Source organism: Pelobates fuscus, chromosome 5, assembly GCF_036172605.1.
Source record: "Pelobates fuscus isolate aPelFus1 chromosome 5, aPelFus1.pri, whole genome shotgun sequence".
Classification (NCBI taxonomy): domain Eukaryota; kingdom Metazoa; phylum Chordata; class Amphibia; order Anura; family Pelobatidae; genus Pelobates; species Pelobates fuscus.
This window is the reverse complement of record NC_086321.1, coordinates 57,125,179-57,142,072: the sequence shown is the minus strand read 5'-3', so window position 1 is coordinate 57,142,072 and position 16,894 is coordinate 57,125,179. Positions and strand designations below refer to the sequence as shown.

Below are 16,894 nucleotides of genomic sequence, written 5' to 3'. Positions count from 1 at the left end.
TAAAGGAGTTTAAGCATGCTTGGGATATGCAAAAGGCTATCCTAACCATAAGATAAGGCCAGGGACTAATGAAAGTATTTAAAAATTGGGCAGACTAGATGGGCCGAATGGTTCTTATCTGCCGTCACATTCTATGTTTCTATGTCCTAGAAACCTGGTTAATATTTTTATGCTACAGAATAATGTTTGTTTGCAGGGGCTTACTATTTAACATTCTGCCAGTGACCGACCAGTGTGTTTGAGTTCTGTCAGTGACACAGATTGGTAAGTTTTACTCACTTGTCTCCCCAAAGTTTCTTCATCATATCCTCAACTTTCTTTGCACGTTCAAGTGGACTGAGCTGTGCCTTTTCACCTTTGGCAGCAAATTTGGCAACGTACATTTCTGCAAACTGCTTCAGGGTAAAAGCCCAACCATGCAGACCAGATCCAAAACCCACAGTACCAATAACAGGGTCGATCTACAAGTAACAATGTCATAATGAAGTCTTGTTTGTATCACAGGGAAAAAAAATTGAAGAAAAACCAAAGCCAACAAATGGAATTAAATCAGCAATTTTCTTGGATTATATGTAGACAAGACTCAGGACACAAGACAGCGAGAAAATAGAAATAAGTGCCAAACTGGAACTTTCCTGATGAATCTAGGATCATTTGGAGGTATTTGCCTGGTTGGGTAGAAATTTAGGCTATGAATTTAGCTACCACTTCGAAAAAAAGTGGATGACATTGATCTGACCTTCAAGGAAAAGTTCTGTTTCTAACCAACTTAAAAACACATATAAAAGGAAAATTGTAGGCAATGTGTCTGTTTCATCTCATTGAAATGGTTACAATGTCAGGAGATCCCTGGTTCCATCATTTCATTCAGTATTAAAAAGTTTTCAATGTTTTTATATTTTGTTAAATGAGAGTTCCCAGCAGCTCATCCTCTCAGTGCTGATTTGGTAACGAGGAAGTATTAGCCTGAGCAGCAATGGGCAGCTGTGATTGACTGAGAGTGTCAGCTGACACCCTTTAGCCTATCAGAACTCCCACAGCTGGTATGAAGGGTAAGACAACAAGGAAATCTGTAATCTCTGCCTTAGCCACACCTCCATTAGGGGCTGGACTGTAGGTGGCCAGGAATCCTTATTTAACGTTACATTTTTTGAAATGGTTTAACACTGAATAGAGGGATAATGAAAGGGAACAACAGGCACTATAGCCAATTCACTACATTCTTATAGTGATTACAATGCCTCTTTAAATATACATGGCTTTTAAAATAAGATGTCCTTACTGTTTCCATTTTTAAACACCATTAATCTTCAGGACCTGGAAACTAGAAGAAAGTTAAAAGATACGTGGCGCTCACCATAATATTCCCCATAGGGCCAGTCTCTCCCTCTCCGTACGTAGAGATGATCACGTTGACATTCTCCACGATACGTTGGAAGGTCAGATACAGCTCCTCAGGTTCCAGTTGCAACTCGAGCAGAGCTCGGTCCATCTTGTTCATCATAAGCACGGGTTTGATCCTCTCGGCAATTGCCTGCCGTAAAACGGTCTCTGTCTGAACGCAAACACCTAGAACAGAGAAAAAGATCTCAATGTATATTATGTTTGAAGAACAATCAATTAATAGATCAAAAAAAATCAGTAAGGATTTAAACCATAAGTTTAATAACATCAGAATATGAAAAGGAATACTCTAAACCCCTAAATAACCGTAGCGCTGATCTGCCTTAAAGCGGCACTGTACACCCTCCTAAAAACCGAGTTCTATCTTTAGTAACATACTGATTATATCTTTATGAAATACTTATTATGACTGTGTTGGAATTTTACTGAAATCCCAACACAGTCAAGAGATATACAGAGACAAAATAGGGAGACTTTGTCTCTGTATTTCTCTTCTGCTGGACTTTTCTTGACCCAGGTGGGATCCTCAATAGACCTCAATGCGGATTTCTCGCTCAGCGACGTTGGCGCCAACAAGGACCACGCTGGACCAAGATGGCGGCACCCACGCCGGATAGGTTCTGGTAAGTAATTGGACCTTCAATTGCACACCCCCTCGACGACCACCACCGATGTCATAGTCGGCAGACTTTGCGAATCTGAAGTCCCTAAATGGTGACAGTGCTGCTTCAAGGGTCAACAGTGTTCCATCTTTCTTACTCCCTTCAACACTTTCATAAAGCTCCTAAAGTGCACCCTCATGGCTGTCGATGAGACAAGTGAGTGCTCTTCCTGATTGCTTTGTGCTATATGAGAAGCATTGGACTCAAAAGATCTCTATGCAAAGCATTGTCAGCACAGCACTTGTTGCATGTACACCCTACTCCCCAATGTTTCCCTATGAGAAGCATTGGATTGACCAGGAAGTTGTCACAAGTAAGGATCTCCCAGAGGCTTTTACTAGAAAGGGAGGTGGGGGGAATTAAACTTCATTACACTCCACCATTATTAATAAATGTATTTATTACTAACTGTAGCATTTTAATAATACCATTTATTTATCTGCTCTGCTACAACTGGCAAACCAGTGATATAATGTTCTTGCTGTTTCTGTATATGATGTCAAGGTTATCTAACTTTTTTGTTTAAATAAGCTCAATGGCAGAACCCATCTGGACTCTAATGGAACAATAATCGGCCCATGAAAGTCAGTAGCAGGGTGCATGGCATGCACATACTCTGTGTGCACACTCCACAAAAGATCCTGGTTCTTACAGCATGACCAAAAATATAGGGATGCAAATATTGACAACCAATTCACCAACTTCTGGGTATGTATACATTAAAAACAGTTTTATATCTATAAAAGTGTACACCACCATGGCATTTGAATTTCTGCAGACATCTTGGAAGGAACCTTAATCCATATATTCTGCAGGACAACAAAATGCCAGAAATTCTTGAAATCCCAATTTATTTAAGATGACACCCATGTTACATTCAACAGGTCTGCTCACCGGATACACAGTCCACCACCACAAGAGCACCATCTGTGACTCGGAGAGCAGCGGTCACTTCGGAGGAGAAGTCCACATGTCCTGGGGAGTCTATAAGGTTAATGAGGAAACCAGACCCATCTTTACATTGCTTGATGAAGGCCATGTCATTCTCTGAGAGTTCATAGAACAAGGAAATAGCCCTACAGAAAGATAATTGTAATAAATGAATAAACAACATGACTTTAATCCATAAAGCAATACTTACAACATCATGATAGCTTCAAGTAAATATTTTCAACATATTACTTTTTGGAAGAAAAAAAATAAATAAAAAATTGTCATTTTTCTTTAGACATTCACAATACGTCTAATACTAGTATTTAAAATGGAGAAGTTAACAAAGATATGGAAAATGGGAGTTTTGATTTTGGGTTCATATTTACGTGGTATATGCACTCTGATCAGTTCTGCTAATGTATTTGAGCCAATCTTGATACAATGACCAAATGAGTTACAGAAGACAAATACAATTGAGTGTACCTTCAAACTGGGTGGGGTGGGGAGACTGTAGATCACCAGATCTTGAAGAACTACAAGTCCCATGATGCTTTGCCAGCCTTTAGTATGGAGTTTAAAGGGACACTGTAAGCATTATAACCATTTCATCTCATTCAATTGGTTACGACGCCTGGAGTCATTTGTTACTATCACACCATACAGTGTTAAACAAGCAGTTAAGCACTAATAAGGGTCCCTGGTCAACCACAACACAGCCTTCCATTGATGGTTTGACCAAGGCAGAGATTACACACTTCCTTCTAGTCAAACCAAATCACGCCACAAATGGGTGCTTTAATAGTCTCAACCGACACTCTTACCCAATCACAGCCACCCATTGATGCTTAGACTAATGCCTACTCATTAGCTCATGCAGCACACGGGAAATGGGCTGCTGGGGACTTTATTAAAATGGTTAAACACTGAATGGAAGGACAGTGCCAGGGGACTCCAGACACTGTAATAACTTTGATAAGATAAAGCAGTTGCACTAAATACACTTTCCGCCTCAATTAAGATTTTAGGGATTCATTCCCAGACGGCAGGCGGCGGATAACACCAGGAGGACCTTCGACACGATCTGGTACACCAAGTACCGAAACATCCCATCGGTCGTGTTATCGTTGGACGCAGAGAAGGCATTCGATCGCCTTCTCTGGCCATATATGTACGGCGTCCTGGCACACCTGAAATTCCCACCAGGTTTTATGAACATCATCCGCGCAATATACCACAGACCTACAGGGAAACTTCTACTGCCAAACGTGGAGGCCCAGACCTTTCACATAGCTAATGGGACCAGGCAGGGCTGCCCCCTCTCTCCCTTGCTCTTTGCGATCTCATTGGAACCCCTGCTTCAAGCACTTCGCACTCACCCCAACATCCAAGGAGTACGGATCAGGCAAGAGGCATACACCGTGGCAGCCTACGCAGACGACGTCCTATTGACACTGACTGACCCCATCCCCTCCCTACACGCCACACTCAACCTCATCGATGAATACTCCAACATCTGAGGCTACAAAATTAACTTAACCAAATCCACACTCATGCCGATAGCGTTGACCCCTACACAATTACACCTGCTCCGCCACTAATTTCCATTCCACATCACCACAACCGCTCTCACGTACCTAGGCACTAAACTATCCTCGACATTGGAAGACACATACAGCCTCAACTACACTCCGCTCCTCACGACAGCATATTCGGACCTACAACGCTGGGACAAACTAGGGGTGTCGTGGCTGGGACGAGTCACTACCATCAAAATGAATCTCCTACCACGATTCCTCTATCTCTTCCAGACGCTACCCATCCCGATACCAAAGCAGGATTTCAAACGCCTACAAGCGGCCATCGATAAATTCATATGGAAAGCTAAGAGACCCAGGATCCGCAGAACCACAATGTATATCCCAAGACTACGAGGTGGACTGGGACTACCCAACTTCCAGCACTATTATAACGCGGCCCAACTGGCCCACATCCAACAATGGCATGCTCCCCCAGGCACCAAACGCTGGGTGGACCTGGAACATGACATCTTAGGTTGGGACCAACCCTCCTCCTACATGTGGGTGCCACGCACACACCGCCCACTCCCGCCACCTACCTCGCCAGCAATCACCCACACACTAACCCTCTGGGACAAGCTCAACCCAAAATACGATCTATCCTCCTTCCTGTCGCCCGTAACCCCAATTTACCGCAATAAACTTTTCCCCCCGGGCATGATGGCAAAACACTTCCTCGCATTCGATCAAAGAGACATCTCGAGATTGCTTCACCTGTACCACCGGGGAGAAATCTTTAAATACACAGAACTCCCACAAGCGGAGACTCTGAACACAGCGGACTATTTTCGATACATACAATTGCGAGACCTGGCACAACAGCCTATGATTAAACAAGCTGGTACCTCACCACCAACGCCATTCGAGAAACAATGCTTCGACGCCCCCCTACAACCAGGACAAATCTCCATCATATACAATACACTGACGACTCATGCCTCACAAATCAACCTCACCTACATCGCCGCATGGGAAAGGGACCTGGGACCACCGGACGAACCCAGCGACTGGGCCGAAATATGGGAAGCAACAAACTCCCTAACTGTATGCGTTACGCACAAGGAGCAGGCATATAAGACGCTGCACCGCTGGTACTTGACACCACACAGACTATACAAAATGGGCCAAAAAACAGATGACGGGTGCTGGAAATGATGCGGCGAGACGGGCTCCTACCTGCATTGCTGGTGGACCTGCCCCAAAATTACGCCGCTCTGGGACAAAGTGAAAAGCCTTACGGAAACGATTTTAGACAAGCCAATCACGCCGCAACCGTGGACCATGCTCCTCAGCAAACCCCTAGACACGCTCACTAGGAGCAAAAATAAACTCACCGCCCGGATTAACCTAGCGGCACGACGAGCAATAGCAGAGCGATGGGCCGACCAAAATATCCCTACAATCTCCACCATAATTAGGAAAATTAAAGAAACCCGTGATCTGGACGAATTGACGGCGCAAATAAACGACACGTACAAAGCGTTCCACCGCACATGGGACCTCTGGGACATGAACCACGGGAATTTGACTGAGATCTCAACAAACGACCCTTGTTAAACCAACAGCCACTCCTGAAATAACCCCGAGAGGAGCGAGCATCGCGTACGAACAACGCCAACAACACAGCGGAGAACTACCACCAACACGGAATACAATGCATGGCCCCCCCTCCCCTCCAAAACCCCCTTCCCTTTTTTTTTTCTCCTTCTCTCTCTCTCTCTCTCTCTCTCTCCCTCTCTTTTCTCCCCCCTTCCCACCCCCCAAGGACCCTGCGGGCGTGGGCGGGGAGCAGCCACCCCCCGTCTGACCCCTCTACAGAGAGGGTTTCTGAAAATACGAACCCTCCAGGCCCCCTCCCTTCCCCCCCCCCCCCCACGTAGTGCACGCGAAAGCCCACCACCACCAGTCGCCCCCCATAGACACGAATGCCTCGGCCGTGGACACACCAAAGGGGCACCCAACCCACAGAAGACGGTACACCGGTACAGACCAATAGCACATCACAAATCTCACTACCCCATACAAGGATAGGTACCGAAAGTCAACATCCGCACCAAGGTTGTGCCCGAATGGAGGCAGAGCGCAAAACACTGAGGCATACAAACGGGAACACACACCGGCTGGCCCCTGCCCCCCTGGCCGCGGCTCGGCCCCTCCTCACACACGCTCACACATATGAAATACATCGAGGACTTGGAGGGGGGGTGGGGCGGCGGTGGGGGGGGGGGGCAGGTGGGCGGGGACGAACCCCAATAGGGCACTCCTATTACCTCCCCTCCTTTTCTGTGGGCAGAACAATAAAAGATGAATTACACAAGATAGTAAACCCAAAGACTGAGCACTACATACGCCTTACAAACACGATTGTCATAACAAAGATAACCAAGCTATATGTACTATGTTATAAAACTCTAATCCCCTTCTTCTCTTCTGTACCCTTACCACAAAGACAACGAAAATCTTAAAATAAAGAATTTATAAAAAAAAAAAAAGATTTTAGGAACCAGCTTAAATTAATGAATTTATGTTAAAAATAGAGTAAGATATGTATCCATAGAGATGATAATACTATAGCAAAAAATGTTATGTGCCAGCAGGAATATGTTAAGATCCGTGGCAATGTGGACCCTGGGATTTGTCCAAGCATGGCTGCAACTATTAAGAAGTCTTTAGGATATTAAATGCAGATGCGTATACAGAAAGAAATCAACTACATTCAGAACTGAAAATAGTGATGCAAATATGATCTGAAATGTGCGAACAGGCTAATATAACTACTGTGTAATTGTACATATTATTTAGTCATATATAGGGGACATTTGACACGGAGCAGCTAGGATTATGTGTAATGTCTTTTTTTGGTTCCTTAGCTCCCAACTGACAAGGAGAGGAAGCAGGCGTAGTGTGAAAAGGAGACACGTTTCAGAATGAAGTTCCTATACATGGCAAGTTCACAAAGTTCACAAGAGGAGAACTGCCTTCAAAACACATGCACCCTATCTCTTCCCTGCACTTCGCTAGGATTGCCCCATTCTCAGGCATGCCTGCTAGCATTGGAGAGGGCAGCATGGGGATGCACCATTAAATCAATTCCTATTACTAGTGACGCTTGTGACCATTCAAGGGGAGTGTCATCCTGCAAGGCAGGCGACCAAATACTGCTCATATGCAGAGCACTGCGGAAAAGCATTGATATTGGAAGAAATGAACATAGAGCCTGCACTATTTTATTTTAATTTACAAACACACTTATACATTAGATAACAAAATTAAACATAGAGGCAGCTTTTGGCAAATGCATACACACACACACACACAAAGATAGAGTATTACAGAAGAAAAACAAAAGTTAATCTATTTAGTTTTCTTTTAATGAAGTTTCCTGAATACCTAGAGCTCAACTCAATTCATCATCAGTAAAGAACATAAGCTAAATATAGCACCAGCGCAGGGCTGGAGATTGAAACTGATCCTGCTGAGGAAGACATTAGGATATTCACACTGCAGAGGGTGCGGGTTTGGGTACAGGCACTGATTCAGCATGTGTGCCTTATCCAGAGCAAGGGAGCAAAGAATATAGAAATGCACTGACAAGGTTAAACACTATTTAACTGCAAAAAAAGGAAAAATACATAATTTATTCTCAAAAGCCATAACATAGCAGGAGACAGCATCATCCACCGCAATGTTTACCATCAACATAACAAGAGACAGCAGCATCCACCAACTGTAACATTCACAGCAATGTTCATCATCAACATATAGCAGGAGACAGCAGCATCCAGCAACTGTAACATTCACAGCAGTGTTCGCCATCAACATATAGCAGGAGACCGCAGCATCCAGCGAGTGCAGCATTCACAGTAATGTTTCCCATCAACATAACAAGAGACAGCAGCATCCACCAACTGTAACATTCACAGCAATGTTCATCATCAACATATAGCAGGGGACAGCAGCATCCAGCAAGTGCAGCATTCACAGTAATGTTTACCATCAACATAACAAGAGACAGCAGCATCCAGCAACTGTAACATTCACAGCAATGTTCACCATCAACATATAGCAGGAGACAGCAGCATCCACAGCAATGTTTACCATCAACATAACAAGAGATAGCAGCATCCAGCAAGTGCAGCATTCACAGCAATGTTCACCATCAACATATAGCAGGAGACAGCAGCATCCAATGTTCAGAACAGTTTTTACCATCATTTGACAAGAAAGAATTGCACAATCACTAAACCTCAAGGTAATTAAAAATCGAACTGAAGTTCCGTTACATGGAATTCAGTTTATCACCTATTTCCACTGACAGCTGATCACATGGAGCAGTACTGACCATACCAGCCAATCAGCAGAGAAGATCAACACAAGGTCTTCTGGTGGATGATTTCAAAGATGGTGGTACTTGTTTTTATTAACGGATTCAGGAGTGTTAATAAAGTTGTATCTGCCATGGTACACACTAGTACACAAAAATAGACCTCTACAAAGCTAGAAAAAGACTTACAAATAAAATTAATTATTTGTCCGCTAACCCACTTGTCAATCAATGTTTGTTATTAGACCTCTATGCTGGCAGCATACATGTCTATATAACGGACAGCAGGAGAATCCTATTACAGGGGGTTCTCCTGCTCTCTTCACAGAACTATTCCCCTGGCAAGCATAGGGAAGGCTCCTACACAAAACAAAAAATAAATAAAAATATAGAAGTTATCACAAAGAAAACTGACATGTTTACGGTCTTAGGAGTACATGTTAAAGTGAACGTCATATGTGAACGGTTTGCTTTAAGAATTCATTATCTATTGCATGTTAAAACCAAATCTTTCACGTGCAAATGTATAAATGGAAGTCATTAAACCCACTTAATTTTAAAATTACATTCTTTAGCATTTAAAAGAATATATATAACATATCCAGAAGCAAAAAAATAAAAAAATTAAATAGTTGAGTCTCTTTAATTCACTGATATTTTGAGCTAGCGTTGTCAGCAAACATGATTAGTCTGAATTTGTAAATCATTTTCCAAGTAAGTTTTCTTAAGAGCAGACAATTATATTCGTTGTGTTCAAATAACTTGCTGGTACTTACGTGGACTTAATAGTGATGCAGCGTTCCTGCTCATCCTTGCGTGTGTCCGTAAAACGTGTCTCCCCTGCTCTGGCAGATGCAATGATACCAGCTTTGCTCACCAAAGAGTCGGTGAGTGTGGATTTGCCATGGTCAACATGAGCAATCACAGACATATTTCTAATGTTGGACTTCTTGTCCATGATCGCTCGGATCTGGTCTATGGTGAAGTTCACCTGGAAGAAGAAGCAAAGTGGTTTAAATTATTTCCAAGACCTTTGGAGACAACTAATTCTGCAGCAAATAGCACAGTAAACAGACATACATGGACACAGAGTGCACATATTTAGTTAAAGGAACACTCTAGTGGTATAAATAAATACATTTATTTATTATGCCGTAGCGTTGCTTTATCTCCCAGGAGCCCCCCCCCCCCCCTTTTTTTTAAAGCAGCCTGCTTTGTCACCATGCCACCCCACCCCAAAAAACAAAAATGTCATTAAGATAAGATCTTTATAAAATGTTCATAAATACTTTGTTGGAATTTCACGAAAATTCCAACCCAGTCAAATCGTATAAGAAAAAGTTAGGACTACTTTGCCTTATGTATTTTTCCTATGCCAGACAAAAGCTAGAGCCACTGCGGTCAAGCTTTCGCAAACCCTTAGCCATCACTAGTGGTGCTTGAGAGTAAAAATGTTCCGTCTATGGAGAATCAGCAGAGTTCTCCATGGTTATCAATGTTGCACTCTTGTGCATGCCTAAATTTAGTACAGGTATTCCTTACTTTGCGACTTACCTGCTTTACGACTGCTCGGACTTATGACAAGCTCTCTAGCGCAGGGATTCCACGCGTTAGAGAGCTGGTCTTTGTTTGAGGAATTTCCCCCAAACATAGATTTAATGGATTCCCTGCTCTAGACTTGCTCTCTAGCGCACTCACTTACCGACCAATTCCTTTTACGACAGAGTCGTAAGAACGGAACACGTCAGTAAGTAAGGATCACCTGTAGATGACAGGATCCTTCAGCCATATACATGCACCTTCGCATTGGGCAGTGTTTGAAAACTGGAAATTAGTCTGTGAGATCCTCCTTGCCTCACTCCCAGCTCAGAAACAGGAAAGTAGAGTAGGGGTAGGCAACCTTTGGCACTCCTTTAATATGTGAAGTGCATGTCCTCTCTTTTCATTTTACAAAAAGTGCAGATTTTGATAGAAACTGCCACTTTTATACACACACTTTTGTTATTCAAGTCTGGCTGTCGATCAGACAGAATAATAATTTATGTTATATTATGTTGGCAGACCTATGGTAAGTTAGCAGAATAGCTGTGATCACAAGATTTATTACATGAGATTATTGGTATAGTTTAACTTCCCCTCCCCAATATTAAAGCCAACTCCAATTCGTTTGACAAGGAAATTATTAAGGATGCAGAGAGACATTCAGATATGAATGACAAGCTGATCTACAATTGTCCTCATACGCCGAATACAAATGAATCATTACTGCAAAGGCCACAACATCAGACTGAAAAGAATTACGTCAGAAGAACAAATTCTACAAAGCAGACTGAAAGAAATGACTAGATGTGAAAAGCAGGGTAAGGCAAAAATGTTCTCAATGAAAATTGGAAAAAAATGTCAGATTACGATTGAATCACATAAAGGATATGGCAGCTAGAAGATTTGGGTCATAAATTGGAGTACACTGCAAGGATGTATCTCACATAAGAAGAAAAATAAAGTATACATTTAGAGTGGCTGTCACCTCAAACTTGCCTAGCTTCTATCGTTTCATCTTCTCTTCCTCTTCCAGAACCTGTTCATTTCTGATCTACTTTTCTGTATAAAATAAGACCAATTTAGGACTACTTTGTTTTATGAATTCTTTCTACACTTACCTGGCAAATGGGTTAAAGGAACAGTTTAGGCACCATAACAACTTAATTAAAATGAAGTTATGGTGCCAAGATGTTCCTGGCGCTGGCTACCTTAATGGGTAAACCATTCTTAAACTGTTTAACCTGAAAGTCTTGGTTCTAGTGCCAAATATCCCAGCCATTCTGTTTTCTAAAGATCTCCAAACTGACAGGTTCTTGCAGAATCGGGCAACGCCGCTGATTGGCTGAGAGTGGTCAGCTGACGCTCTCAACATATCATTGAATCCCCCATTCATAAAACTGGCTTTAAAAGAAACGTACCTTTTTCCAAGACCGTTTTATGAATGGGAATTCAATGCAGCAATTAACAGGCATTTGAGATCTATGTACAAGTCAAGAAAACCCAGCCCGTTGCCCATTAGGACTTATCAAGTTTAAAAATAATGAACAAATCCTCTCTCTGCTTAAATTCTGCCACTTTTTACAAGAGATATCAATTTCAGAAAAAACTACTGAAATTCAGAGAGAAATGAAACAGAACACTTGATAAAATCCCCTGTGTCCCAGAATAAATTGGAATACGTTCTGAAATGACAGACAAGAAAAGAAGATTTAATAAAGGGTGCAAAATGGTGTTCCACTTTGATAAATCTGCCCTATTGGTTTTTTCTTCTCCTCTTCCTACACTGACAGCCTGTGGCAAAGAACAGAACTTATAACATTGATTGACAGGGAGCCAAGATGGAGGAGCTCAGTTCCAGGATAAAGGGTGGTGGATTTCTAAATGAACATTTATCTTTCAGACACATCAGGGCGCTGATAAACAGAATATTTAACATTCTGGGGAGTGAACTTTATATCTAACCTATATAAAAGCAAGGCCGCTAAACACTCTTCAAATCATAAAATACTGAGATCCCACTGGGAACATATCTAAATAATGGATAAAAGCAGGATCACGAACATGTCAATCAACAACCAGTAACCTTTTTTGAAGCAGTGGGTCCGTGTTTCCTAGGGATTAACAAACCCTGCAAACACACTGCAGTGCAACAGGGTCTGGTTAAATCATTCCTCAATACCTTGCTGGCTACTATCAAATCAGAGCATCCATTGCACATTGTGATTTTTATTTATTTATTTATTTATTTTTCCAAATTAATTTGAGCCTTTTATTTGTTGCTAATGAAAGATACACGGCACATGTCCAAATTCCATACAAAGAGTTCACTAAACACTGAATGGTATTGAATAAAAACCTGGGTGACAAAATTTAGGTTAAAGTACCCAAGCTATAACCAGAGCAGAGTTGGAGAACTTACCTTACACAGGGGCAGAATCACAGATGTCCGTTCCAATGCTCTAGATATAGCATAATAGATGCTGCGGACTACATGTCCCATGATACTCTTACAGCTATGACACTTGAAAGGCATCAAGGGATAAGTAGTCCTCAACATCTGGTTGCCTACCCCTGTTCTATGTGACAGAACTGGCCGCAGAAAGGTTAATAAATATTAATTACCTGGAGGAAGTTTATGAATGTTTTCCATCTAAATTATTTTTAACCTGTACGTTCAAGACCTGACAAATTCCTTGCCTCCTCAAGCAGGGTGCCAGCCTTCACCCTTCATTACTTACCAGCCCATCGCAATTAGAATTAGATGGTTCCATTCCTAGATTCCTCAGGTTAAGCAAAAAGCTCTTACCAGAGCAATAATCACAGCATGTGCTGTAGTTGCTCTGATAGTTAGAAGGAGAACAGCCTGTTCAAGGGTTCTCCTGCTCTAGCCTGTTCAAGGGTTCTCCTGCTCTAGCCTGTCTATCAACTGTTGGCACACATGCAGCTGATTGACAGGACTGTATTTCTCAAATACAGGCATACCCCACTTTTAAGTACACAATGGGACCAGAGCATGTATGTAAAACGAAAATGTACTTAAAGGACCACTATAGGCACCCAGACCACTTCAGCTTAATGAAGTAGTCTGGGTGCCAGGTCCACCTAGGATTAACACTTTCTGCTGTAAACAGCAGTTTCAGAGAAACTGCTATGTTTACAAATGGGTTAATCCAGCCTCTAGTGGCTGTCTCATTGACAGCCGCTAGAGGCGCTTCTCACTGTGATTTTCACAGTGAGAAGGCGCCAGCGTCCATAGGAAAGCATTGAGAATGCTTTCCTATGAGACTGGCTGAATGCGTGCGCAGCTCTTGCCGCGCGTGCGCATTCAGCCGAATGGGAGGAGAGTCCCCACCGCCGAGGGAGCCCGGCGCTGGAAAAGGTGCGTGTTTAGCCCCATCCTCTCCATCCAGCCCGGCAGGAGGGGGAGCCTGAGGATGGGGGCACCATCAGGGCACTATAGGTCCTTTAATGTGAAGCAATATCTTTTTTCACTTCCCAATGTATGTACTGCATTGCAATAGTAATTTACAGGCATTACTGATACTGCAACTGCAGATTTCCAGTGATTTTATTTCCAGTAAAAAGAAAAATCTCATTCCAGATTGTACCATTTATCTTTAATGTTTTACTCATCTGACAACCTTAAACTGGGAGGAAAAGTAAAATAAACCTGGCCACTGGGCCATTTTCTGTCAATACAGTGCCAAATTGTATTTGTTAGCAGCTTATTCGCACACTTTGTTTAGAAACACCTCTTCATCACTTTAAGCATTTATGGTTTAACTTTGAATCCTCAGAATTGTGGCTAATGCAGCTAAGTCATAGTTATAGAAAATGGCAGGGTAAACCCTTTCACTGGATGGCAGCAGATTGCAGAATATGGACAATGTAGGGGCAGGAAAAAAAAAAAAATATATATATATAATAATGTGTGTGTGTGTGTGTGTGTTCAGCTAGGAGTAGGCATTATAAATTTGAGATGATTAACCTGTGCCATGTTAGAAGGTGTGAAAGGTTCTTGCCCCAATGACACTGAACTGAGCTGCTCCGGGCGAGAATAGAACCTTTAATTTCCTGTTCACTCGCGGACAGAAGAGGCGCGGGAATGTCTGTACTCGCGAGGCATCTTTACGTACACTCGCGGGTATGTCTGTACAATATATATATTTTTTTAAATGATCTTTGTACTTTAGATTTAGCCAACCCCCCATTGTTTAAATAAATAATAAAAATAAATTAACCCGCAATCCAGCTTTGAGACATTTGTTGTCATTGCAGCTGCTCCTCCCACTGTGAGATCATCAGGGATGATGAGCTCTGGACCAACCAAAGGCTTCTCATAGAGAAGAATTGTGGATTGCCTGCGTGGCAATCACTGCAGTCTGCCAATCCAATAATTGTCTAGTAGCGGCGCCTGGAATCATCATGCTGCGTGTTCCAAAACATACATACACATCTCTGCAAGTACATATACCAATAATAGACTGCGTTTGAGGGGCATGTTTAAGATGTATACTGGAGTTACCATTTAAGTCATCGAGATTGACAGTAAATTAACAGAACACAATTTTATAGTAATCTTTGATTTTTAGGCCAAAGTAACTGAACTATAAAATTCTCCAAATCAGTTATATATTCGGGTAGGCTACTCTGGTCTACTACTCACACTAATTAACACTTTAGAGAATATCCCAGATAGTTGTAATTAATAATAATACGGTCATCAGTGGGTTAATTCTACAGCATGTGTTACGTAAGCTGAATGGATTCTGTTTGGCCCAGGAGAGAGTATTTGAGATTTTAAAGCTGTCTAGTGCACTCGCCTAGAATAATCTATACGTTACATCTGCCAAGATAACAAAATTTTCCTGTTTCTGCCTTAACACAAACAGCACCACAGCACTGTTTGGCGTAATAGTAGATATTTATTAATAGCATTGCCAAGCTGGCCATCAACTGTACCCCTATCTGTCTCGCTGGCACTTAAAGGGTTTTTACTTTCCACTAGATATGAAACCCGATACATGACAGGTGGACACATATCCAGCAAGTGGACAGCAATATGTCTGGTGACAGGGACACCATGCAGAAAGGATTCAATGTTCTATGACATTAAGAAACACACCCAAGCTAAAATATCTGTCCCTTTAATCAGGCTTGCTTATAGTTTTTCAGGGCACCAATGACTACACAAAATTCTTTAAGTGTCTCAAAAACAAAGCGAAATCTGGTTAATCCCTCAATATCATATATTGTTAACTATAGAGGGATGTTCTTCAACCCGTCTGATGTCTTAGGAACCTATACATTACATAGGAGGAAGATATTATTTCAATAGCGCCAGATTTCGTAGCGCTGTACAATATATTTACCCTTCCAATAACACAGTGATCATCCATTTATATACAGGAATGCATTGTTAACCCTTATTATGGCAGGAGGCAGCGATCTATTATTTAATGGGATTTTCAATGTTATTCTTCTAATGGCAGAAGGCAGCTATTTATTATTTAAGGGGATTTTCATAGTAACCCTTCTAGTGGCAGAAGGTAGCTATCCATTATTTAAGGGGATATTCCATTAAACTCTTCTAGTGACAGAATCCATTCTATAAGTAGCTATTTTGTTTAACCCTTGTAAATACACAGTTTTAGAAGGGGGGGGGCATGGTCCCTGGGAGGGGGATACCCAGTAGCCACAGTGCCCTTGGCCCCAGCCAGACACAAGGATGTGACGTTTATTACCCCTGCTAGTGACGCAAATTAATGACCCAACCTGTAAAATAATGACGCAATTAAGTGGTGTGTGTGTGACCTCTGCCCCTAACACCCCTAAAAGCTCTATCCTGCATTATCCTATGACCCCCAACTTCAGCAGCCAGGAGGGCCAGCCCTGTATAAAATGGCCGTATCCCACAGTCAAGGAACAGGGGGGTAGATCCCTTCTCTCCCACCTCCTTATCTATCCGGGCTCCCCACCCAAAAAAGAGGGCGCTACTCTGGTGGCTGAGAGTCCCCAGCCTTTCAGTGAGGGTTCAGTGGGTGTCCAGCACTCACCATGGTTGCGGATGGCTCCGGATTCCCCTAGCAGACCGGGAGCAGAGAGCAGCCTCTCTGATGGAGGACTCGGGAGAGAGAGAAAGAGGGAGGGGGAGAGAGGAGGGGTGACGTCACTCCCAGGCTGGCTGCGGGATAACGGGAGGAGATTACGCGCTGACAGTCGGGAGGGAGAGGGGAAGAGATCAGTAACTATGGCAACGTGATGCAGGCAGCTCTGCAGTGAGGACCACATTCCTGCATTCACCCAGTCAGTCCTGGGTCTGCAGCAATGTACATGGCTCTCACCCAGCACCAGGCATTCATATATACAGTATATTATCCAGCAATTGTTTTTTGTTTTTTTAAATTTATTATTAATATTTTTTTTAACTAGAGCTAGAAAAAATGAGCCAT

General features: G+C 42.5%; 1 protein-coding gene across 1 annotated transcript in view; it reads right to left on the bottom strand.

Moving 5' to 3' along the window:
- Nucleotides 1-16,604, bottom strand: part of LOC134610719 (elongation factor 2-like) — a 36,808-nt gene extending 20,204 nt beyond the window's left edge. The window contains exons 1-5 of the mRNA XM_063453876.1: nt 16,499-16,604; nt 9,677-9,891; nt 2,961-3,142; nt 1,358-1,569; nt 280-461 (exon numbers count right to left, since the gene is read on the bottom strand). Coding sequence (XP_063309946.1) covers nt 280-461; nt 1,358-1,569; nt 2,961-3,142; nt 9,677-9,891; nt 16,499-16,501 — 794 coding nt within the window. The 5' untranslated portion in view covers nt 16,502-16,604. The remainder of the gene's footprint in view (nt 1-279; nt 462-1,357; nt 1,570-2,960; nt 3,143-9,676; nt 9,892-16,498) is intronic.
- Nucleotides 16,605-16,894: the final 290 nt, after the last annotated feature.